General features: G+C 34.7%; 1 protein-coding gene across 1 annotated transcript in view; it reads right to left on the reverse strand.

Annotated features, from left to right (window-relative positions):
- Nucleotides 1-2,630: 2,630 nt before the first annotated feature.
- The window catches only part of LOC129756816 (uncharacterized), a 49,095-nt gene continuing 25,864 nt past the window's right edge, over nucleotides 2,631-25,861 (reverse strand). The window contains exons 2-4 of the mRNA XM_055753838.1: nucleotides 17,948-18,217; nucleotides 16,011-17,667; nucleotides 2,631-3,556 (exon numbers count right to left, since the gene is read on the reverse strand). Coding sequence (XP_055609813.1) covers nucleotide 3,556; nucleotides 16,011-17,667; nucleotides 17,948-18,217 — 1,928 coding nt within the window. The 3' untranslated portion in view covers nucleotides 2,631-3,555. The remainder of the gene's footprint in view (nucleotides 3,557-16,010; nucleotides 17,668-17,947; nucleotides 18,218-25,861) is intronic.

Consider the following 25,861-nt stretch of genomic DNA (forward strand, 5'->3'; position numbering starts at 1 on the left):
TATTACGTTTGGATATTTTATAAATTACCAAAAATTATTTGAAAAATTTACAAGTCTGTAGTAGATATTCGGCCAAATACTCAGCTCAACTATTCGGTGAGCCAAATATTCGGCTTAGCGATTTTTCGACGATATTCGGTGCCGAATATTCGGGATGCCGGAACACCTGTAGTAAATTGAACATGTTATACATTTTGGATTGCTTGTGTATCTGCTTGAATTATTCGCCCAAATATAAATTCTTACATTCAAACATTATACATTCACTTCATAACAGATCACACGAACCCATGGTGCCGGGCATAGAGTTTAAAGCTACTTAAATAATTCATATAAATCATGATACTGATTAAGGTAGGTTACAGCGAAAGGTAAGCTTAGTGTGTCTTGAGGTAAGTTTGGTATAAAGGTGAGATTAGTGTGTCTTGAGGTAAGTTTGGTATAAAGGTGAGATTATTTTGTTGTATAACTATTTCATTTATTGATTATATTATATAAGAACGTTCAATCAGTTGCCAGCTGGGCAGGTATCTACACGCATGCGGAATACCTGTCGAAGATTCTTAACATTGAGAATGTTATGAATTTTATACGGTTGCGAAACTGTTTGCTCGTTCTACAAATAAGACGTACACATACACGAAATTCATTCATTAAATGACAGTTCACACGAAGCCATGGTGTCGGGTATGTGCTAATTTGCATTGAAGATTGGCTGAACTTATAATCTACAGAATGCAATGTAGCGCATACGTTGGCGAAACTGCGGTGAATCCGTGCACCCATGGTGGATTATCTACATACATACATACATACATATTCGGTGCCGAATATTCGGTACATCTCTGGTTACAAACATAATTTTTTGAATTTATTTTTTACTAGCTCACCCGGTTTGAGTTGCAACACCTTCCAAAAACAAATGAAATTCTAAGAAATTATTTCAATTGTGTTTTTTTTTGTAGATATCATAAGTGCTCGGATTATGCCAAAAAACTAGTATGAAGCCCCTCTTCCCCCCCATCCGCAAAAGCTGGGAGGAAGGAGGGATCCCATTTTTTCGTAATTAAAAACTCTCATATCAAATTTGATTATCTTCTCCTCTCTCCTTCCTACCCCACTGGAAGGAGGCAGTAGTACCAAATATTCATAGAAACATTCCTCGTACTTGACTATTCAAATACCCTACCAAGTGAAATTCCTTTTGCTGGATAAGTTCTCGAGTGGTGTAAAAAATTGTATGAGTGCACCCTCCCACCTTGAATTTCCTCACAGAAAGAACAGAGGGTACTCAAAATACCATGCCAAATTTAGAACCATATGCTTTATAAGTTTTCCAATTATGCTAGAAAATGTAAAGGGGCCCACTCCCCCTTTCTATCATTCCACAAAAAGAAGAGAAGGGTATCAAACATTCATAGAACCGTTTCTCGTACCCAAATATTCCTCCAAGCCAAATTTGGTTCCGTTTGCTCGAATATTTCTCAAGTTATGCAATAAAAATGTATAGAACACCCCCCTATCCCTGCCTAAATCTCCAATGAAAAGGAGAGGGGTCAAAATAACCGTGGAAACATTTCTTGTGTTCCAGTAACTACTCATGCCAAATTTGAATATCTTGATTAGTTCTTGAGCTATGTAAAAAAAATGTAAGATAGGCCCCCTCCTCCTTCCTATCTCCCCACTGAAAGGAGGGAGTGGTACCTAATATTCGTTTAAACATTCCTTGTACCAAAATACCACTACATGCCAAATTTGATACCATTTGCTTGATTGTTTCTCGAGTTATACAAACATTTGTCTTTTGTTTTGGAGGCCCCTTTCTCCTTCATGAGTGAGGGAGGGGTCTCAAACCATAATTGGAACCTCCTCCTGCCTTCAATACCCCCACTTGCCAAGTTGCACGCAAATCGGTTCAGTAGTTTCCGATTCTATGGGAAATAGATAGAGACACAGACAGAAATCCATTATATATATATAGGTACATAGATTCGTGCATTGATGGGCAAAAATCATAGGTAAACATTAGTGGCAAGAGTGACTTTTCCATGATTTTTTCTGCCATGTAGGTAATTATTTTTTCAGTGTAGATTTCCGACCTTCAATTAAAATACTGCTGATTTCGAAGAAATAAGAGCTTCGTTTGAAATAATTGATGGTAAAAGTAAGTGAATATCCTAACTTTTTTCCCTTAAATATGCACAAGTTGCAATGTATGGACGACTTACACACATTGGTAAACCCGCCTTAAGAAAAGATTTCATCAAGTTCTGAGATGGCGTGTTTTTGGAAACTGTTTTTTTTAAATGCATTTTTTTCAGTGTAGTATTTTAAAATATGTATTTTTTGTCAATAGTTTTACAGTTTCAATTATTTGTTGTTAGTTTGTTACTTTCAAAACGAAGGGTTAACAAAATAGTAGACAACCAAAAACCTAAACTAAATCAAATAAATATCAAAGCTAATTTTCATCTAAACTCCACACTCGAGACATTTCGGATGATAAAAAAAATCGCCATAGATATAGTTTATTTGCACATCCAGTAGTGCGTATATTTATTCATTCCTTTTCATACGCTTACTCTGAGCTGCTTTATTAAGTTGAACTTAGAACTGTTCCATGGGGGAAATCTGTCAGAGCTTCAGTTATTTGTATCGTAATCCTAACATACTGGCCTATAAGTATAAGTTAAGAGTAGGAAGATCTACAAGATTATGGTTGGTGACTTTTTTTCTGGCAAAGATTGTTAGTTATTATATAGACAGATGGGTTGAAATCCTTTATGTCATCCAAAGGATGATTGATTCTCTTCCTTGTTTCCTATTCTGAGCTTTAAGTTTTTCATAGAAAACTTTCTCAGTATTTCAGGTTTTAAGGTGATTAGTTTGGATAGGAATCATAAATATTTCTGCGTGAATCCTGAGTTTCGTCCAGGTTCACAAATCAGTCATTCAAACATTCATTCAGTAGTTTATCAGCTCATTCCAGTCACGTGCAGACAAACATGCATACTTTTTTCCAGCTCGTTAACCAAGTTGCATAACCGATGCTAACGAACATGGGAAATCTTACCAAAAATATAATCTAAAGGAACGATTAAAGATACACATATATGTAGTAGGAATAAATAACAAAGCGGAACGGGGAAGGAAAAAAAAAATCACCACCAAAAACCTTGCAATTAAAGGGCACTTTTCAACAAGTGGCATCTCCGAGAGCGCGGATCGAAAACTTTCCGGATCGATTACCCCACAATCTCCGGAAAATAAGACGACCGAATTCGATCTTCTCCACCTCCAATTCAATGCAGATGTGGGTTTGGGTATGGGTTTGTGTGTGAATTTTTGAGTGTTTCATAAGCCGCGTTTTCGAATCGCTGCTGCCAGGCACCAATCAATTTCACGCAGGCATTTATAATTTCAGCTAATTTCTCTTTCTACCAGCGATTTTCTCTAGTGTTTTTTTGTGTGTCTGTTATCCGGAGCGATTAATTGAGTCAATTCATTTTTCGGGGGTGCACTTCATTCAGTCGGACGACGTCACGCAGGGGCAAATCTGTTATGGGAGAAAACCAAATGAAAAATTAATGAGCGTTGGAGTGTTGTTTTTCTTTAGGCTTTTGAATGTCTTATTGAAGCCTGATACTCGATATCACAAGTAATGATGGATCATTATTGTATTTTGTGTGATTTTTTTTTATATGAGACACTTTACCATCTTTGTGGTATTCGTGTCTTGGATCACTATTGTAAGCCGAGCAACGTTTGAATTGAAAAGGTGAATAATTATGTGAACCTTCTGAAGTTAAATCTAGGCCAAAACAATAATAAACAAGTCAAGGAATCAGGTTAACATTACTTAGTAATTGGTAAAGCTCATCAAAACCAAAATTCATATGCAAAAACCATATCGTATTTTTTTTTTTTTAGATTTTTTTAAAGCTCTGTCTTAGAGGTAGGAATTGAATACTCGAAAGGATTTTGTATCACGGCAGATGTTACTTCAAAAGACATTCTAATCATAACACATCTTACAAAATAATCTAGCCATTCTGTCATCAGATAAACTCCGCCGTCTCAATTTGAACATACTGGTGTCTAAATCTTATTCCGATTATGACCGACTCCGTCTTAAGATACGTATTCAATATGTAAAAATATTTGAAAAAAAAACTTATCTATTTCTTATATATAAATAGGCGGAATAAACAAAATAATTCAAAATAAATCCTTTTATAATTCGTTTCGAGATTTTTCAAAATAAGAACTCAAAATTTCAAGTTTTTGTTTTTACTTAAAGCCCATTTACACTTCTCATGAAAATGAACGTGAAAAATCTTATTTCATCAATAACTCAACAAATCAACGAAACTAGGTTTTGCAACACGGTGGAATCTACGGATAGTGGTTGAAAGATGAAATTCCAATTGGACTTGTTCGTTGAAACCTTATAGATATATTTTTATTCCGATTTCCCCGCCATGATGAACTTTCCGTGGTGAAAACCGGGGGAATTGAAATGAAATCAGTTGTAGAAGGTTTTAAGGAATGAGTCCGGCTGGATTTTCATTTTCAACTATTCTTCATCGATTCCACAATGGTAAACATGCTAGTTGCGTCGCAACTATAGATATAATAGGTTGAACTACAAACTAATGATTGACCTTACGTAATCAACTATAAATATGTCATATTCAAATATAACAGTATAATCGATTCAACTATAGATATGACAGTTTCGAATGCAATTGTATGTTTTATTTTAGGCATTCAACTATAAATATAATAGATTCAGCTACAAACTGCTGATTGACCTTTCGAATCATCAATAATTGATTCAACTATAATGGCATCTATAGTTGATTCACCTGTAAATATGATAGATTCAACTACATTTGTAGGATTAATTTTAGGTATAAAAGTATAAATATAGTATGTTCAACTAGGTATAATATTATAACTAATTACGTTTCATTTTGATAGGTTTAACGAAAAACTGAGTATCCTTGAGTAAGCAGGTGGTGTGTGATGGAGTGTAAAAACAGAAAAACGAATGAAGTGAAAAGTGTAAATAGTTATGTAGTAAATATAAAATGGAGAAAAAATAAATATTCTGTGAGCCGAGATTAGTGTCTTCTTTCTTCTGTGCTTCGCTCCGCCGCCTTACTCCCAGGTTCAGCAGCCACCATCGGCTTCTATGAGATACCTTCCATCTGAAAGAGTTCGACGAGTTCGACAAAATTAATAAAAATATTTTAACCAGCTGTGCTGGTAGACTTGGTTAGAAACATTTTTTAACATATTAAACTAGCCAAAAAATGTCGATAAAATTCAACAACGATTAAAGAATTCAGGACCATAATCTAAAATAAAGACCAGTGTTCAATATCGGGGTTAAAATACGGATCCAGAATCAAGATCACAGTCTTAAAAACATGTTCGAGGAACAAGAACATTAAAATTGGGATTATGATCTAGGATTAGAATTTCAATCAATGATAAGGGTCCAGGGTCCGAATTTTCAAAACCAGATTTCTGAATCATTTTTGTTAATTTATTGTTCGGCATATCGCTGAAATGTATATTCTTGAAGAAAGAATATCAGAACTGAAAATTGATAAAGATGGATAGAGAAGTGAGGAGAAAATTTTACAGATGTTGAAAAGAGCGAAAGAGCATTTTTGCGAAGAAAACTTATTAACGTACACCATACTTTTCCCCGCAACATTTCATTATTTAGGAGAAGTAGTACCGGGATAGAGGTGGTACTACCTCAACCTATACAATGAAATCTATATCTTTCATATGAATTGAAAGTTACGAGAATAAGTGTTGAGAGTTTTCTAGTACAAGCTTCTAGTGTGAATGCCGGTAGAAATTAGCTGAGCTCCGATTTTAACTTGCGTTGTAGTATAAGGAATCTGCTCTCAGATTTTAACTTCCGACAAGTCTGGTGAAAGGGTTTGACTTGAAGGTGCCGAGAATTAGTGTTAAGAGTTCGCTCGTACCCGTAGAAATAAGTTTAACTCCGATTGTAGCTTGCGTTTTGTTTAATGAAAGGGTTAACTTGAAGGCGATGAGAATTAGTTTCCTAATACTTATACATCACTTATACAAACTGGTGCTAGTACACTGGTAGCAAATGGAGAAACGATAGTGAAAATATTTTTCACGAAAAGGATGCCAACTTACTCTGCACACTTATCTAGCCCCTTTAAGTAAAACATTTCACCAGAAAAAAATCAAGTTAATATATATATATATATATATATATATATATATATATATATATATATATATATATATATATATATATATATATATATATATATATATATATATATATATATATATATATATATATATATATATATATATATATATATATATATATATATATATATATATATATATATATATATATATATATATATATATATATATATATATATATATATATATATATATATATATATATATATATATATATATATATATATATATATATATATATATATATATATATATATATATATATATATATATATATATATATATATATATATAGATAGATATATCTACCGGTATTCACGCAAGTTATCGTCACATTCAAGTTAAATCCTTTCACTCAACAGGTCGCAAGAAAAAATCGGAGCTGAACTAAACGAATCATTATTTTTTTTAAGAAATATAAATCTGAATACAAAACAGTGGCTTCTTTCCATTAGTTAGAAACTAGTTAGGTAGCAAAACTTATCCATAACATAACAGTTACCGGTAATTTTGAATCGGAACGCAAAACAAATAGATTGCAAACTTGTTATTGATAAATAATTATGAGTGCAGTGTGTACTCGTGGTAGAAAATCTCTCTCGCGTTTTGATCGTGTTTTTATCGCAAACTCGGAGGATAACGGTTCTTTGATTCCCTGCAAGTCAAAAAGGGCATTGATTTATTTTTTTTCTAGAACAAAGGTCTCAATATACCATACAAACTTAAGCTTAGCTAAGCTACCCTTTACAGGTTATCAAATATCTGAAATCCCGTGCGATGCAACCTGTATACATATCTCAGGTGGCGATGGAAATCCCGTGCTAAGTGTTAGTAAAAGATTTTTTTTTGTAAACATTGTAACCATGACAATTCGTGACGTCAGTTGCATTTTCAAACAAACAACCAACAGCGAAAACTATAGAGGAAAAAAATTATTGCCAACTGCTATTTACAATTCTCGCCTAGATACATAAACATGTACCAAGTGACGTAGGCTTTGTTTATCTTTTTACTTTTCGAATAACGAGTTCTGTAATAGTGTGCGTGTTTGTTCTTCACATTCTTTGTACCACATTGCGTATGATGGACCCGTTATTGGGGGAGGGGGGGAAATTGTGGTTCGAAGCTCAAATTTTGCTAGAAATAACAACTAACCCAAAATGCATGATAAATAAGGAAATAGATACCTAAGACCATGTTTCAGTAAGACCTTTTTTCCTTGTTTATAGGAATTTAACCTATTAAGGTCATTCTTTCAGTAACACACAAACTCGAAAAAAATATGAGATTAATTGATTTAATTCAAAACTATCCAGAATCAACGATTTGAATCATTGCATTATACTTCTTTTCAATTAGAGATTTGTTTGAAAGTAAATCTTTAGCAGTCTACTTTTCAAAATTCAAATCAATGTTTCTTAAACACCAGGAAACGAATAAGAATGAAAATTTCGAATACCAAATCAAAACCACAATTTAAATCATCGGGTATAAGAATCAAAGCACAGAAATAGAATAATAATACCAGATTTTTTCAATAATAAATTAAAAACATTATATTATTTTAAAAGAAATTTCAAAACAGGTCAGAAAATAACCCTGATTGAAAATTAATTCACGATTAGGAAGTTACATAAATATCCATTTTGAACTTGGGAGAAGTTATTCAAAACACAGGCTTGAAAATTGTGTTTATTGAATTGAATGACAGTGACCATAGTCAGAGATTGTATTTTTTATACTCAAATTTTTATGGTTACCAATATTTTTTTTTTTTTTAATTTAATTGATAACTCAATGGAGCAACATTTTTGAGGTTTTTTTTTTTTCCTTTTTTCTCAGGGATTTTAAACCAAGTAGGTTTATTCATCCCGAAATTTTGAGGCCTATGTTTTAATGACTGATATGTAGAGTTTTGGTGTCTTAGACACGAATCTTTTGTCAGATTTTGTCTAACACCTCTAGTTTTGGCGATCTGACATTGAACAGTTTGAAATTGATTATTATATTTTGCGTTGAAGTTAAAAAATGAATCAGAATTGAGTGAAATAAATCTTTGTCAACTGATTAAGCATCTAATCTACAAGGAAAACCAAAACTGATTCCTGTGGCACAAAACAGCTTATCCCCTAATCGCTAATAAGTGCACTAATTTTGAGTTAACGGATCTTATCGCAGAATTTTTCATGAGCTACTGCTAACTGAAGAATTCTAAATTGATCTATGAGGCGATTAAATCACAATTTCATCATAATTCAGATTCAAAACTTAGTTTCGACCAAGTTTTTGATTTTTGTTATTCGGTTCCAGAATATATTCGTACTCAATTTTTACTGAAATGTCGATCGATGTTCGATCAATGTTAGTGATGTTTTAATATTCTATTTAAGGTTAATTTCTCGTTCTTTTTCTCGTTCTTGGGATTCCTAGAAAACAAGCTTTTTTTTAAATGTCCTACGTTTCGACCATTTTTGTAGGTCTTTCTCAAGGTTATCGTCTAACGGTTGTTTTTGTAAGATTTGTGTTTTTTTCAAGGCTTAGGTGTCTCGCTGCTCCATTTTCAGCGGGAAAAATATCCAAAAATATAATATTGATTCTACAGTTTATTTTTTGTTGAACTGAATCAAAGCAATCGAAAGATTCCTTTTAATTCTATCAATCGAAAACGCTCACTGAAGAAGGTAGTAAGTTGCTATCGAAATACTGGTATATGAACTTTTCATTTACCGTGGTTGAATTAAAAGGAATCTTTCGATTGCTTTAATTCAGTTGAATCATTCAACCAAGTAGGCTCATTTGTCTTTTCTAAATGAAATCGTAGACTGACGAAGATGAGTTGGACTGAAACTTTACAAAGCTAATCCGAAAACTGGCCCCATTCGTTCCAGTTTGTAGTATCATTTTTCTCATGAATATAATGTTTAAAAATAAATACAAAATTGGTGTTTTGTATATCTTTTTTTTTAATTTTTGGTAGGCGATAAAACGCTTTTAGGAGATAGATCACTTTTACGCAACATTAAGCGGTTTCAATTAGCGCTCGCTAGCATCTTTTCCCGAGTTAGTAGAATTATTTTAATTATAGAGATACAATGACCGAAAAATGATGTAACAAAACTAATAATAAAGATTTAAATAGAGGTTTTGTGTTATGTATAACAGTTGTGTCAAAAAAGTGCAGGAATTTTTCAAATGATTTTTACCTTTTTTTAAAGTTTTTTTTTGAAAACAAAAGCTGGTAGAAAAAAAATCTAAAGGTTTTTTTGATGCAGGTCACCTAAATTAATCAAAATAAGCAATTATGCGATATATGCGATAAATCACAGCAAAAATCAAAAAAAAAAATTCAAGCCTCTTTCCTTGCAAGTTGTGCATTGACTTTCGTAAGGAATTTCGGCATCTATCAGCAAAAAAAATCTGACATCTGTTACAATGATAAACATTGGTAATCATCGCAAATCGAAAAATGTCCTTATTCGATTATGTTTTCTGTTATTTTGAACGATTTTTAATTAACATATCTAGGTTTATCTTTAAGCATGTTTCATATTTGTTTAAATTTATATGCAGTTTTCATCACAACAATTTAAAAGATATACTTATATTTTATTTGAAAGAAAAACTTGAAACTAAACGAATATATTTAAAATAGCTAAATTAAATAAAGATTTAATCAACTATTCACAAGAATTTCAGTAAATCTGGAAGCACTGCGCCTAGCAATACATTTTCCCATCTGTAAAGTAGAATAGAAATGTCTTTATCTGGCGATCACTTTCGGAAGCGCTTGAATCAATAAACACTTATTAAACGTTAAATGGCGTACGGGAAATAATAAAAGGTAAAATTTACCGAGATTGCAAGTGAACGCTTGTGAAAGATAAAAAGGTAACTTCTACCAATTCGAGGTGAAACTTACCTCACAGCGAGGTAAAATTTACCCGAATCGAGGTTGGAAAAAAGAAACAATTCACTGAGAAAAAAGGTGACTCCAAAAAAAGTAATTCTTACCTCGTAGCGAGGTGAAGTTGACCTGAATTAAGCTGAATAAAAAAGTAAAATTCACCTAGGAAAAAGGTAAAACTTACCTCGTAGCGAGGTGAAGTTGACCAGGATTGAGCTAAACCAAATGGCACAATTCCTCAAAAAAGTAACTATTTGCCAAGCCCGTTTATAGAGGTTAAGCTGTTTTTGTCGTTCAGGAAGGAAGTTTTGTGATCTCTGTGGTTTTACTTCGTGCCCAATATGTGAAAATCGGAACAGAGTGATATGTGTTTTCTAAGATATCATTTAGTTGCACTGGTTCTCGTCATAATATTTTGCTTTTGTTTCAGATCGCCCCTCAGAGCTTCGATGTGTATTTCACGTCATCCTCCAGATAGTCCGCATTAGTCAAATGAAGAAAAGCATGAATATCCCAACAAACATTTATGAAGGTATAACGCAGGAACAACAGAATTATCCAAACAAATATACCAGATTAAAAGATTGTATTAAACTTATCAAAATAGCATATAGCTACAAAAGTGGAGGCGATGTATCTAAAATGACGAGATTCCTACGATTCGATTTTCCCACAACAAGCAAAATAAACGAAAAAAAATTTCTCTACCGAGATTTGAACTCCAGTCTTCTGAGATTGCTGTCCGATATCCTACCGCGACGCAAACTCATCAGTTGATATGATCCACGCAGTAGCTCTATAGGTGAGATTTTCTTTTTACGAACCGGTCAAAGGAAGAGACTGGATATAGTGTCAGTTGATGGACCGCCCATTTATCGTAAATCAGTTCACTCAAATCGTAAATGTCAAATTAGCATATTTTCAACTTGGAGACATACTTACGAATTGACTAAAATGCTATCTGGTTCTAATTTTTTTTGGCAAAGCTTGTCGTAAATGAATGATAGAAAAGCACTGTTTACGGTGGTCATAAAAAATTATTTAATATTTTCCTAGATGAATGCGAAAAAGGTAAAATTTACCTTTTTGCTGGGTGAATGGAAAAAAGGTAAAATTTATCTCGAAAGAGGGGTGGAAAATAATCACCTCGCTTCTCGTTAAATTTTACCTTTTTTATTTTCCGTGCGCCTTTAGGTACACACACGAAATGAAAATTATACTTTAGAAAGCCTTTCAAAATTTAACGATCAAGACATCTATAATTGGTATACGTGTTCCTGTTCATATGTATATTTCTGGTGAAGAACAGTCCCCTTTTCAAAATTATTGTTGAATTTACTGGATTGCATTCTTTATTTACGAGTAATAAAAGATTCTTTTTAACGTGGGTGTCTTAACCCCAGTTTCCCTAAACATATTTCCAAAGTGCACAGAGCAAATTAAAATTTGTTGCATTATGAAATTTATCGAAACCTCTTTGAATGTGGAGTTGAGTATAAATAGAACAAAAAACACAGAATAAAATTGAGTCTGAAATAGTTTTTTATGAAGAATACTAGCTGACCCTGTGTGCTTTGCTACACCTTCAAAAATTTTTGAAACTTGCGGTACCTAGTTGTTTAACTTGTTATTTATTTGCACAAAATTTTAAGTTCAATTTCAATATCATTAAATTTTTTTTTCAAAATGATTTTTCCAATTTTTTTATTTTGAAATCTTAATTATTTTTTTTTAATCCGTGTTTTAACCCTTTTTATGACTCTGAATTTCTTTGCTTAAAAAGTTTGTAACTTATGCTTAAATATTTTTTTATATAAATATGAAACTATGTCAAACTATCACGTGAGCATTTTCAGTAACAAAATAACATCATGGGACATTAATTTTACCTATTCATTCTCGAATTATCATACAAATTACCCCCATTCCTATATCCCTAATTGAAAGAAGGTGGGTCTCATAACATCAGAAACATAACACTTCTTGTATACAAATACGATCCCACGTCATATATGGCCCCATTCTCGATAAGTTCTCGAGTTATTCAAAAAATTTGTTTCCCTCTCCCTACTGTATATCTCCCCTCTGGCAAGAGAAGGGAGAAACTTTGCTTGTACACAAATTTGCTCCCATGATAATTTAATACTACTTTCTCGATAAGTTTTCGAAATATTAAACAAATTTTATCAATGCTTTTTTTCCCTCTATATCGTTCCACTGATTTGCGGTAGTGATGTTAAACTACCGGAAAAAACATATCTTGAGCTCGAATACCCTCTCATGCCAAATTTGGTTTCGATTGATTTATTAGTTTTCGAGTTATGTTATAAAATTTGTATCGGAGCCGCTCTTCCTACCTATCCCCTACCTGGAAGAACAGGATCAAGATTGAACATTCCGTGTATTCAAATACACTCCTATGCCAAATTCTTCCCCAGTTGCTAAATTGAATGATTGTTCCATTTGTTAGATAAGTTTTTGGTTTATGCAAAACAATCATAGCTTCCGTCTCCCCTAACTGCATTCTCAATTGAAGGAGAAAGAAGTCTCAAATAAGCTAATAACCATTTTACGTATGCATGCCAAAGTTGTTTCCATTTGCTTGATTAGTTCTCGAGTAATGCGAATAATTGTAAAGCAGCCCCCCCCCCCCTCCCCCTCCCCTTCATATCACCCCACTGGGATGTAAACGAGGGATGTAAAAATTATATGGGAGAACCCTCCTCTCTTAAGATTTTCCGACTTGAAGGACGAAAGGTTCTCAAAATATCATAGAAACATTTATCGTAATCAAATACCTTCCCACGTCAAATTCGGTGCCATTTGCTTGATTATTTATCCAGTTATGCTAAAAATTGTAAAGGAGCACCCTCCCCACTTTCTATATCCTCACTGGAAGCAGGGAGGGGTACCAAATATTCATAGAACTGTTTATCGTACCCATATACCCTTCCTAGCCAAATTTGGTTTCATTTGCTCGAATAGTTTTCAAGCTATGCAATAAAAAAGTGGTTAAAGGCCCCCCCCTTCTTCCTGTATCTCCAATGGAAGGAGGGAGGGGTTTGAAATAATCATAGAACCATTTTTCGTATTCCACTACCCTCCTATGCCAAATTTTGTTCCATTAGCTTGATTAGTTTTCGAGTTATATGAAAAATTGTAAGGTAGCCCCCCTCCCTCCTTCCTATCATCCCACTGAGAAGAGAGAGGGGTACCAAATATTCATAGAAATATTCCTCGTTCCCAAATACCACCTCATGCCACATTTGATACCATTTGCTTGATGGGTTCTCGACTTATGCAAAAAATTGTCTTTTGTTTGGAAGGCCCTTCCCTCCCTTCATGAGAGAGGGAGGGGTCTCAAACCATAATAGGAACCTTCTCCTGCCTCCAATACCCCCACCTGCCAAGTTTCACGCAAATCGGTTCAGTAGTTTCCGAGTCTATAGGGAACAGACAGACAGACAGACAGACAGACAGACAGAAATCCATTTTTATATATATAGACTAGCTGACCCGGTGTGCTTTGCTACACCCTTCAAAAATAAATGATATTTTCAGAAATTATTCAAATTTTTATTGTTTTATTAGTCATATTTTAAACCAAATTATTACATAGGTTCCTAATTCAAAAGCAAGCGTTATACAATGAGAGCTACAGTTGGAGTTTCGAATTGCCACACAAATATGAATTAAATCCTTTCTCTGTAAAGCGTGAGGGTCTATAACAATCGTAGAAAAATATCTCGTAATCAAATACCTTTCCATGCCAATTTTGTTTCCATTTGTTGGCTTCATTAGCATAAATTGAGAACTTATGCTAACAAAATTGTATTGGGCTCACTTCTCTCCTCCTATGTACATACTAACAGAAAGAAGGATGGTGTGTCAGATAATCATAAAATCATACCAAAATGATTTTCCATGTTAAGTTTTGTCCATTTCTCGGATTTTGTAAAAAAAAAGTTGAATGTAAGCTTTCCTCTTCCCTTCCTTTATTTCCAATTCTGTCATCCCACTGCAAGAAACGTATTAATTGACATGAAAAAAATTTCTCGTGTTAAAATACCATCCCATACCAAATTTGGTTTTATTTGCGTTATAAATTCTTGACTTATGCATAAACTTGAAAGAAAGTACCATCCCACTTCCGTTCTCCCCATTGCATGGAGGGGTGAGAACTTAATATTCATAAAAGTATTTTTTGTGCTCGAATACTTTTTGATACCAAATTTTATTTCATTTGCTCTATTAATTCTCTAGTTATGCCCAAAAAATTTTATGGAAGCCACCCTTTCTCCCTTTATATCTTTCCGCTGAAAAATGGTGGGGCTTCAATTTATAAATAGAAACATTTCTCGTATCCAAATATCCTCACATGCTAAATATGGTTCAATTTGCTCGATCAGCTCTCCAGTATCGTTCCATGCCAAATTTGGTTCCATTTGCTGTTGTAGTTCTTGAGTTCTTCATTAAAAAATGTATGAAACTTCCCTCCCTCTTTCCTTTCTCTTCGCTGGATAAAGAAAGGGGTCTCAAACAATCATTAGAACATGTCACGTTTCCAAATATCCGCCCATTCCAAATTTGGTTCCATTTGCTTGATAAGTTTTAGAGTTATGTAAAAAATTAAAAAGAGGGCCCCTCCCCCCTTTATATCTCCCTACTGGAGCGATGGAGGGGCCTCAAATAATTATAGAAATATTTTTCGTATCCAAATACCTTCCCATGCCAAATTTGGTTCCATTTGCTTTATTAGTTTTTGAGTTATGAAAAAAAAATATGAAAGAGGCCCCTCCCCCTTTCAACTGCAAAGAGGGAGGGGTCTTAAATAAACATTGAAATATTTTTCGTATCAAAATACCTTCCCATGCCAAATTTGGTTCCAATATCTTGATTAGTTTTCGAGTTATATGAAAAATTGTAACGTAGCCCCCCTCCCCCCTTCCTATCACCCTACTGAGAGGACGGAGGGGTACCTCATATCCATTGAAATATTCCCCGTTCTCAAATACCACCCCATGCCAAATTTGATACCATTTGCGTGATTGGTTCTCGAGTTATGCAAAAAATTGTCTTTTGTTTGAAAGGCCCCTCCCCCCCTTCATGAGAGGGGGAGGGGTCCCAAATCATTATAGGAACCTTCCCCTGCCTCCAATACCCTCATCTGCCAAGTTTCACGTAAATCGGTTCAGTAGTTTCCGAGTCTATAGGGAACAGACAGACAGACAGACAGACAGACAGACAGAAATTCATTTTTATATATATAGATTTCATATCAGCATAAAATTTTTAGTGATGAACGAGATTTTTTATAATCTATGTGTTTAATAATAAACCAATGGATATTTGGGGCTCAGATTTTTTGCTCATTCTGTTGAGTATAGTGTGAAGTAAGCACCTGTCATATGGCTTCAGATTTGAGTTTCAATACTAAAGGTTTGTTAGTAGTTCGAAATTTACATTAAAAAAAGTTTTAGTTTATAGTGTCGGAAAATGGAAAGTCATAGCCCTAGACGGCTATAAGACAAATTTCCGCGGAGGCGAGCAAATTTTCTGATACATTATTAAAAATTGTTTTTTGGATCAAGTAATTTATTGTTATGACGGTAAATCTTTATCTTAAAACTAAAAAGTTTTCTTGGAAAAATATCCATAAGAGGGAGGAACTATCATCACCCCTCCTCCTCCATTGGCACGGGTTTGCATTGAGTTAAGAAATGCTGCATTTATGGTTCGATCAGAAATATTTTTTGCATTGATTTCCGTTAAAAACACACTAGCAGCTGATTTGAAAACTCTATAAACAATGATCATTTTAAACCCAACTCACCATCCTTGTTGCCTGGCTTTCCTCGCTCGCTGGCTTGCGCTTTCACTGGTCTGCTGCTCATCGGCCACACTTTCGATCGGTTCCGCTACTGATTCTGGCGCCAGGGGAGTAATCTTGGCTACCGGCGGCGAGCTGCTTTCTACTTTCTTTGACTTCTCCTCAACCGGCGATCGACTCTGAACAGCTTTGGATTCGGCAGCCACTGCTTCTTGTGGGCCATGATCGTGTCCTTGTACCTTCAACGTCTGGCCAACGGTTTGCTGGGAAACGGAACTCTCTGGCTCGGAGTCGTGGATGGCTTCCACTACGGGTTTCACCGATTCTGGATGTCGACGGCCGAGTTTCCAATGATTCTGGAAGGTGTGAGACGGTTGCTGCTGATGGTTCTGATGGAAGTTGGAAGGGGTGGGGTGGGTTTGGTGCAGGGTTGTTGCTGGTTGAGCTAGGGGTTGGGGTTTTGGGAGTGGAAGGTAATGAGGGGCGGCAAAGGGTTTCGGTTCGTTCAGGGGACGAGGCTCTTGGGTCTTGGTTCGGTTGAAGGTGCCGTAATGTTCCGTGACGACGGTGTTCTCGTTACTGTTTGGTTTTCCGGGAAAATCGAACTGCTTGTGGATGTAGTAGGTGGATTGGGGTTCCTGGGGCTGTTTCTGGTACTTTTGTTTCGAGTGGATTGCGTACTGTTTGTAAGGCTTTTCGGCTTGATTAGAGGGCACTTCGTGAGTCGGTTGCTTGGTTATGACGTATTCGATGTGTTCTCCATTTTGGACAGCATTTGCGGGAACCATTTGGTATTGGACATGTTGATGAGGTGCGTGATGATGAACTAGAGGCTGCGGCTGAGGAAGAGGTTCAATTTCCTTCGGGAAGTAATAGCTTACATGAGTGACTTGTGGAGCTACCGGAGCAGGTTGATGAGGGTACGGATAAGGTTTTGGTTGAGGTTTTTGAGCCATATGCGCTTGATGGTGTTGTTCTTCATTGTGATTTGGTTTTGGATAGAAGAAGCTGGTTGAGATGGACAACGGACTAACCATCTGAGGCTTTTTCGGTTGTTCCTGGTACTTGTAAGCAGCGGCCGTAGGTCGTTCATAGCTAGGTTTCTGGTGTTTGACGATCTCATTCTGAGACACACTGTATCCAGCCCCAGCAATAGATGTCTGCAGAGGTCCTACTGGCACACTTTTTACTTTAACAGGCATCTCGTGTTGATATTTTTGATAGTTGTACTTTGAGACCTGTTCTGGTTTCAAATAAACGTGCTTTTCATGGTCCGAAGATGTATAAGCAGCATAGGATGGCGATCCTGGGGTTTGTAGCTTACTTAAGGCTTGATGACCCAGCTTCAGAAGTGCATCTTCCGATTTGATGGCCGGCACATAGTTTGGTGGTGGAGGAGCAGGAAAAGATTGAACCGGTACAGATTCCGTTGGCTTGTAAGAAACAGACACCGAGGGACTTCCTTGAGCCGGGGTGAACAGTTCTTCTTTAGGTTTCTGTGGCACGAAATGCACGTCGGATGGCTTGAATTGAGGAGACGGAATGAAATGAGAAGACAGATAAGGTGTTTTCTGCATTCCCTTGAAGACCATTCCTTCAAGGCCGAGGATGGGTAGCATGTGCTCCAGGGAGAAAATTTCCCCGTCGGTCATATGGATTTCTGGAAAAAAAATAGAAAAAAAAATCAATAACACTCTAATATGTGTTGTAAGCCTACATGGTTGAATAATTCTACTGAATCTAAGCAATCGAAAGAATCCCTTTAATTCGTTCCCGGTAAATGATAAGTTCTGATACCGGTATTTCGATAGCAACTTCATATCTTCTTTAGTGAGTGTTTTCGATTGACATTGTTTCCTAATGGGAGAAATAAATTTAACCCCAGTTTCCCTACGGAGTCAAACATTGACGTTTTACCCTATATTCCTAACTCAACTTACCGGGATAGTGTCCATACGAGGCCACGCCCCCGCTCATCAGCTTCATCATCGGTTCCTTGGCGTAGATCTTCTTCTTCTTTTTCTCGATTGGTCGGATGATGAGCAGCGGAATTTCTCCATTGGATCGTTTCGCCTTCCGGGAGCTCGGCACTGTCGTTACATTGTACATGAGTGCTTTATGAGCATTGCCACTGTTGTTGTTATCGTCCATCATCGTCTTCACCAGCACCGAGGCTGAGTTGGACCGATCGGCAGATAGGAACATGGGAGCTGAAAAGGAGAAAAATTAAATATAGTAACATGTTTCGATTAGTCATGGTTATTGGCAAAAATCTGGGGGTCAGTAGTTGCTGTGGCTTTTAATTCGAATGATGTAAGGAATATAATTTGCCTGCTGATTTATTAAAGGTGGCAAAAAGCAGAAAGTTTTTTTTTGCACAGTTGCACGTGCCAGTAATTGTTCTGATCCCGGGGGTAATGACTCGGTTATCAGAAAGTAGCCTGGCTGAATTGAAAATTCAAATTATGTTACAATATTTTGAGCTGGTTAACAATGATTTACTCATTAAGAAAACAGTATATACGGGCTTAACAAAGAAAAGAACTAATATGGTGAACAGGAATAACTTTTTTTAAAACTAGATTTGGAACCTATTTTGCAAAGTCAAATCAATGTTGTTTCACTTACGATTCTAGATCTTTAAAATTTAAACAAATGCAAAATATACTAAGTTTGAATTGTTTTACACATTGTGTTCGAAATTTAGGTCACATTGGAATGAAAAAATTTATTGACCACAACAAGAGTCAATCATTACTTTCAAAAATCTGAATGGAAACGCAGAAAGACCGGAATTTCCCATGATCTGAAAAATCTTCTTTATTTTCCAAGGGTAAGGTATGGTCTTAAATGTCAATTTATTTAAAAACGTTATTTGATTTTTTGTTGAAGTATGAGTAAACAACGCAGGTTTGTGTTGGAATTGAGTTAAATATCATTTATTTCCTTCGTCAAGTCCTTATACAATAACTTAATTCTATAGCGATTATCATTTTGTCGCTTAAAACTAACTGATTCCCAAACTCAGAATCAGTTCTTATTTCCTATTGGATTCTGAGATATCCTCTCAGAATAAACTGCCAACACTGCTGGGTTACTCTGAACCACATGCTGTGTTGGCTAAGTTGATCGTGTATGATGACAACATTTGTATTGTTGTCATCATCATCATCAAACGCTATTGTTCTCAGTATGCGAATTGACCGACAAAAAGGGAAAGAGAAACCAAAACAAACCAATGTGGTTTTGGTTTTTCCCCATGGAGGAACGAAGTCGTTCCGGTGTCCAGGAATTTGTGTAAAAGGATCCGAAAAACCGTAAGTATCAACATTTTTCAAGTCCACATGTCCAGTTTTTCTTCTTTTGTATTTAAAACGATTGAATTAAAACAAATATAGGGAAGAAAAGGGCATAACGAGCACCCGGGGCAAAGTAAGCACTCTTCTTTTCTACAAAAGTACGTACTTTCTTATTTAAATTTTCAGGAGGATTGGTTTCGTACTTCCTCAAGTATTAATTTTTTCAGCAAAAAAAAAAAAGAAAACCCCTAATCATCTTAACAGAAATGTATAAAAAAAACAAATATGTTCTCAAGTGATGTAAGAATTACAATTTTTGAACACCGCAAAATAAGTTCTTATGATCATTTAGATCGTCAAGATGATCTATAATGTACGCACTGCAACATGATGTACACATAGTTATTCAATTTAATTTCACTATTTTTCACTATAATCAATTTAAAAAGGCATTTTTACTTTAACTTGTTGACTCGGGCGAACAGAGCACTATTGATTGGGGCACGATGAGCATTTCTGCCCTATAATCTAGCAGTGAATTGAACTCGATGAAGTCAACTGAATTTATATAGCTACAGCTAGGCTAGTTTACATCTGGCGATTAAACCTATTGGCAAGGTGTCGAAGAGGAAATCAAAAGACTGGAGTTCGATTCCTGGTCAAGGTGATTTTTTTTTCATTTTCCACCAAGATCGGTTATTTTGACTGTTGCATAATACGGCTAGTAGCATCATCCGCCAAACAAAGCACCAGAAATATAATGTATGAGTGTGTGTGAATTGTTTGTATTCTACAAAAAGATATACATTATTTTGTTATTGCCTTTTTGATCATTAATGCAAATAATAAAAATCTCCATGACCAGGAATCGAACTCGAGTCCTCTGATTACCTCTCGGACACCTTACCAAGCGATAGCTCTATAACTCAGCTTCACCGAGTTGAATTCGATGCTAGTCTCTTCGGCTGAAAATGCTCATCGTGCCCCGATCAATGGCACGCTTATAATGCCCCCGAGGGATTCTCATTATGCCCCTACAGTGACTAATTTTCAGCTTTCAAAAAAATAAAATAAAATGCTTTTTATACGTTTTTATCTACTTTTTCAAGTTTCAGACAATTAGGAAATAGACTTTTCTAGTGTCTGAACACGAAACAATTAAGTAACTCATATGTTATATCTGTTTTTTTTTATAGAATAGCATGATATGAAGGTATGGTACTTAAGGGGGCCATTATGCTTTTAAAGGGTGATACGGAAAAATTTGATCAAGGTAAATCGGTTAAAATCGTTTATTTAAAAAATCAAATTAAATTTCTTTTTCAAGTTTAATTAGTACAAAATTCAGGAAAAATATTCAGTTAGGCTTCCGCTTTTCCAAATCCGAATTGCCGGGCCTTACGCTTAACCCCTGCCATCAGATTTTGTACAGCCACCATGTCCACCTTCTTCGCCGCAGAAAGCCAGTTTGCCTTGAACTGCTGCTCTTCCTTAGCAGTTTTTTGGTCTTCTTTAGGCTCCGCTTGAAAATAGCTTAGTATATCTCAACTGGGCGGAGCCCTGGCGTGTTGAGAGGGTTCTTGTCCTTGGGAACCACGTGCACGTTGTTGGTGGCGTACCACTCCATGGCCTTTTTACCGTAATGGCAAGTTGCCAAATCCGGGGAAAACAGTACGGAACAACCGTGTTTCTTCAGGAAAGGCAGCAGACGTTTATTCAAACACTCTTTCACGTAAATTTCTTGGTTGAGATTCCGGAAGCTATGAAAATGCTGCTTTTCAAGCCACAGGTACAGATGGCTTGCCAAACCAGATATTTCTTCGCAAACTTTGACAGTTTCATGTGCTTGAAAATATCTGCTACCTTTCCCCTTCCTTTTGCCGTATAAAACTCCTGTCCCGGAAGCTGCTTGTAGTCGGCTTTGACGTAGGTTTCGTCGTCCATTACCACGCAGTCAAACTTCGTCAGCATCGTCGTGTACAGCCTCCGGGATCGCGTTTTGGACGTCGTATTTTGTTTATCATCGCGATTTGGAGTCACTACCTTCTTGTAAGTCGATAGTCTGGCTCGTTTTTTGGCTCGATGCACGATTTTAGACGATACACTCAGCTTATTTGCGGCATCTCGGAGAGAGATATTAGTGTTTCGCTTGAAACTACCGGCAACTCTCGTTGTCGTCTCAGCGGCTTCCGGTTTTCGATTTCCCCCCGATCCAGACTTCCTGGCTGTCGACAAATGTTCCCCAAACACTTTAATTACATTTGTAACGGTTGGTTTGGCAACTTTTAGCGATTTTGCCAGCTTCGCGAGCGAGTAGCTCGGATTTTCGCGATGCGCGAGCAAAATTTTGATACGCTGCTCTTCTTCCTTGGACGGCATTTTGACAACTGAAGATTGAATTCCAAAATCAAAATAGGAGCAACATTTTACACACACACATCTTCAAAATGAGGGGTGTTCAGGTTTTTTAAATGCAAAATTGAAAGAAATACGTCAAGTTGATATTGACCAAATTTTGACCGAATCACCCTTTATCTCCCCTATTTATATAGGCGTATAGTTTGTGTAGATTTAGTAACCAGGTCACAAAAAGATAGTCGTGAGCCACATTTGGTGACCCATGCTCTAAAGCAATCACATCTTCAAAAAAAATTCGTTAATAAGTAGGGTAGTATTCTGACCAAATTTTTTTTTTTGGAATTCGGCTCGCCTCCGGCGGAATTTAGTCTTTTTCAATTTCTGGGCCTAAGGAATTTCATTTTTTGGCTCGATGTGACGTTCACGAACTGAAACTAATTTCCAATAGTAGATTTTGATTTGCAATCAGAATCTACTATTGGAACAAACATTTTGTATTGAAACTCAAATCTTGACACACAAAAACTCTATATCGTCTTTTAAATGAGTTTGTACTAAGAAGTGTGACTATATAAGTTCAAAATTAGAAAACAACCATTTGAGCTTCAAAATTCATTCATAGAATACTAATTTTACACATCACAAGTTAGTAGTCATATGACAGGTGTTGAACACTCACGACAGTCAACAGCATTAGGTGGCATTGTAGTATAATAAAAATAAAACCTATTATCGATTTCTTTAAAACAAATAGCTTTGATTGTAAAAAAGGGTTAATGTCATTCCAAATTTTATGCTGATATGAAATAAATATTCCTCAAGAAATCAATTTCAGCCTCAATTTTTTTTTGTGTTTCTCATCCTTCTGAACCATAAACTCCATATTCGAAAAGTGTTTTGATGAATTACTTAAAGACTCATGTTTTACAATTCCCAAAGTGAAAAAAATTAAGAGCTGGTTTTAGCAGTCTTCTACTTGTTCAATTTACTCAATTTAGATCGAATTGAATTTTAGATATTTCAAAACAAATGCAGCTTTCAACAAATTTGTGAAATGTAATAAAATCTTTATTTTTTTTATTTCTTCAGTGGAGTCGGAAATGTTTGTATTGATATTTTTCTTAGTTTAAAAAAACTGTAGAATTTAATTTTTAGATAATTCATCATAATCATCAGTACTATTCCGAAATTAAATAAATTATAACAAACAAATAAGGAGTCAGTTTTTATTTATTTCATGTTGATTTGATAGAGTATCAGTTATCAATGATTGATTTTATTTGAAACTGAATCATTTTTTAACTTATAAACTCCATGTAATCAAAAAAAGAAACGTATCTTTTGAATCTTCTTGTTTTATTTGAATGTTCAAATAAATTTACCGAATATAACAATTTTCACATAAATTTTCCTAACAATTTTTTGTAAATAATCATTGTTCTTAAACATTTAATTTTGGTGTTCTGAATACATAACAAGCCTATAAATCTATATTTTTGAAAAGATTAACAAAGTAACTACTTATCGATATTTCAATTAACAAACTTTAAAACTTGTTTATAAACGTTTTACTTTTTTTTGTACTTTAAATATTTTTTTTTAAATCGTTCATGATTTTTTTTATGTATGAAGAGTTCCAAAAAATATTCGAAGTAGCAACTTTGAATCAAGATTTTGATGCACAACGATTATTAAATTAGTATTTGCTTGGTGCTTCCAATATTTATAACAAAACTTAGAATTTCCTAATTTTTATTTTTATCAGTTTCTTATTTATCGTTCTAGAAACAAACTTTTTTCTCGCCTTTACTTTGACAATAGAAGCTTTCAATAATGGATTGAACTGTTTTCTAAATACATGAAGGTATTATTGTGAGTTTGAAAAAAAAGCTTTTTAAGACTTTAATGTTGAAAACTGAATGAATTTGAATATCAAAAATTATTTTACCTCTGATTTTGATCACTGACATTTTTGTAATAAAATTTATTTTTTCTTTGTTTTAAATTAAACTTAATCATCAAGTAGGTATCTGATTTGAATAAATTCTCTCAAGTTAAAAATGGTTTCCTAATGAGGAATTCAAATCGTTTTAAATATTTCTTCAAATTCAAAATATTATAGCGAAACTTTTCAATCAAGCCTTCATTTGAAAATGAAGAGAAGGCATGTTTATTAAGATGTTTAATGAACAATAATTATTATCGTTTTGCTGAACACATATCAATCATGATTAATTTCTTACTTGATCTGAAATTTATTTAGAATTCAGTTTTAGTTTCTTTTCAAATGTGAGTTTAATTAATGTACCTACTATATTCTCTGATTCTAATGTCTGAAGCCTTAAACTCAAGTTTTATTAATTTTTTTTATTCAAATAAGTTTTATGGATTTTCGGAAATATTGATGTTTAACTTGTAAACTTCAGAATAAAAAACATCATTTGAAAAAAATTATTGATGAATTGCTGGAAATAGAATTGATTCAAAACTATTATTCATATTTATTTTGAATCGTATCAGTTAAATTTATTATTCATTATTTCTTGCTGAATTTAAATTTTGAAACCCCCCCCCCCCCTCCCCCCCATGGACGGTTCCTTCGCACGGGCCTGAAAAGCATAGTTCAATTTCATAATTTGGAAATTCAGTATAAGAATTCACAAACAAATTATGAAAAAAAAATTTATGCAATAAATTGAAAAGTCAAGGCACTATTTCTAAACTCAAAATAACTTGAAAAGCATCCAAAATATTGAATTGATTGTGCTGTGTGTTCGAATGTGTTTTAAATACTATATGTAAATGTGTTTGAATAATTGGTTTTGGAAAATTTTTGCGCCTTACATTTGGACTATTTGTAAAAATTTGTCTATCATCTCTAGTTTTGATGATATGGAGTGTGGAAATTTCTAAATTGAACAGTTTCGAATAAAATCAATCACTGAAAACTGATAAACCAACAAACGTATACGAAAAACCAATACTTATTTGGACTGTGCCCTCTCATGCTCTATTTAATTAATACAGGAATGCACCTGATTTTTATCGGTAGCTTTACCAGAACACTCGTTTTATATTTGAAAAATTAAAATAATTTCATGGTTCATTACGATACAATGTTCACATATTCTTAAACTATTTCAATAATAAATGTACTGGAAAAAAGAAAGCACATCAGTTTCATATCGCAGTTTTATTGAAGGAAATGGTTATGTTAATAACGATTTTCAAAAAGTGTAGCAACTTTAATCGATCATGCGATCACTAATCTCAACGACCGGACCATTAATTTTACGCTACTAGAGAGTGACTAAAATTTATCTGATCGCAGAACTACTGTGCAAGCAACTAAAAGTCCCATAAAACAGGTACAAACACGCTTACTCAGCTTCATCATTGATATGAAGAACGTTTTGTGCAGCTCAAAATTTAAGTTCTTATTGATACTTTCAAGTTCCAAAATAAGTCTCGATGACCTTCTTTTTAGCTTCCAAAAAAATCGCAAAATGAGCAAAAAATCACTCTCTATCTCATTTGTAACTCCAAACTCGACATTTGCTCAATTGCTTCTTTCCTACATTTCCTACATATATCGCATTAAAATGGTCACTCAATTACTAAATCACTTATTGAAAAAAAAAACTTGTCCGACTCGGGGATCGAAACCCGACCATCGTGGTTAGAATCGAACACACTACCACAAGACCACGCCTAGATGTTGTTCTTACCAAAACTAAAACTCGAAGTGGTGATTTAATTTTGAAAGCACATCAATGCACTTTTTATGACTTGCCAAATCTCGTTGCGAGCACTTTTGTGCCCTTTATGTGACTAAAATCCCGTATAACGTACGTATAGATCACTTTTGCGACTTTCAAGTTCCTTAATCTATATCTATATATTATGTATATAAAAAGCAATTTCTGTATGTTTGTTTGTTTGTTTGTTTGTTTGTATGTTTGTTTGTTTGTCCTTTATAGACTCAGCCGTCTTAAGAGCTAGAGGTCTGAAATTAAGCATGGGTGCTCTTTAGGACCAGGAATGATGAAAAATGTTTTCAGATTTTCGGATGACCCCTTCTGAAGGGGGTCGTCCATACAAGACAAATATTGTTTTTGCGATATTGACGTTACTTTTTGTCGGATTGTGTTGAAAATTTGCACATGAATGTTTTGAAAGACGGGAATTGATTTGAGG

This window comes from Uranotaenia lowii, chromosome 3, assembly GCF_029784155.1.
Source record: "Uranotaenia lowii strain MFRU-FL chromosome 3, ASM2978415v1, whole genome shotgun sequence".
In the NCBI taxonomy this organism is placed as follows: Eukaryota; Metazoa; Arthropoda; class Insecta; order Diptera; family Culicidae; genus Uranotaenia; species Uranotaenia lowii.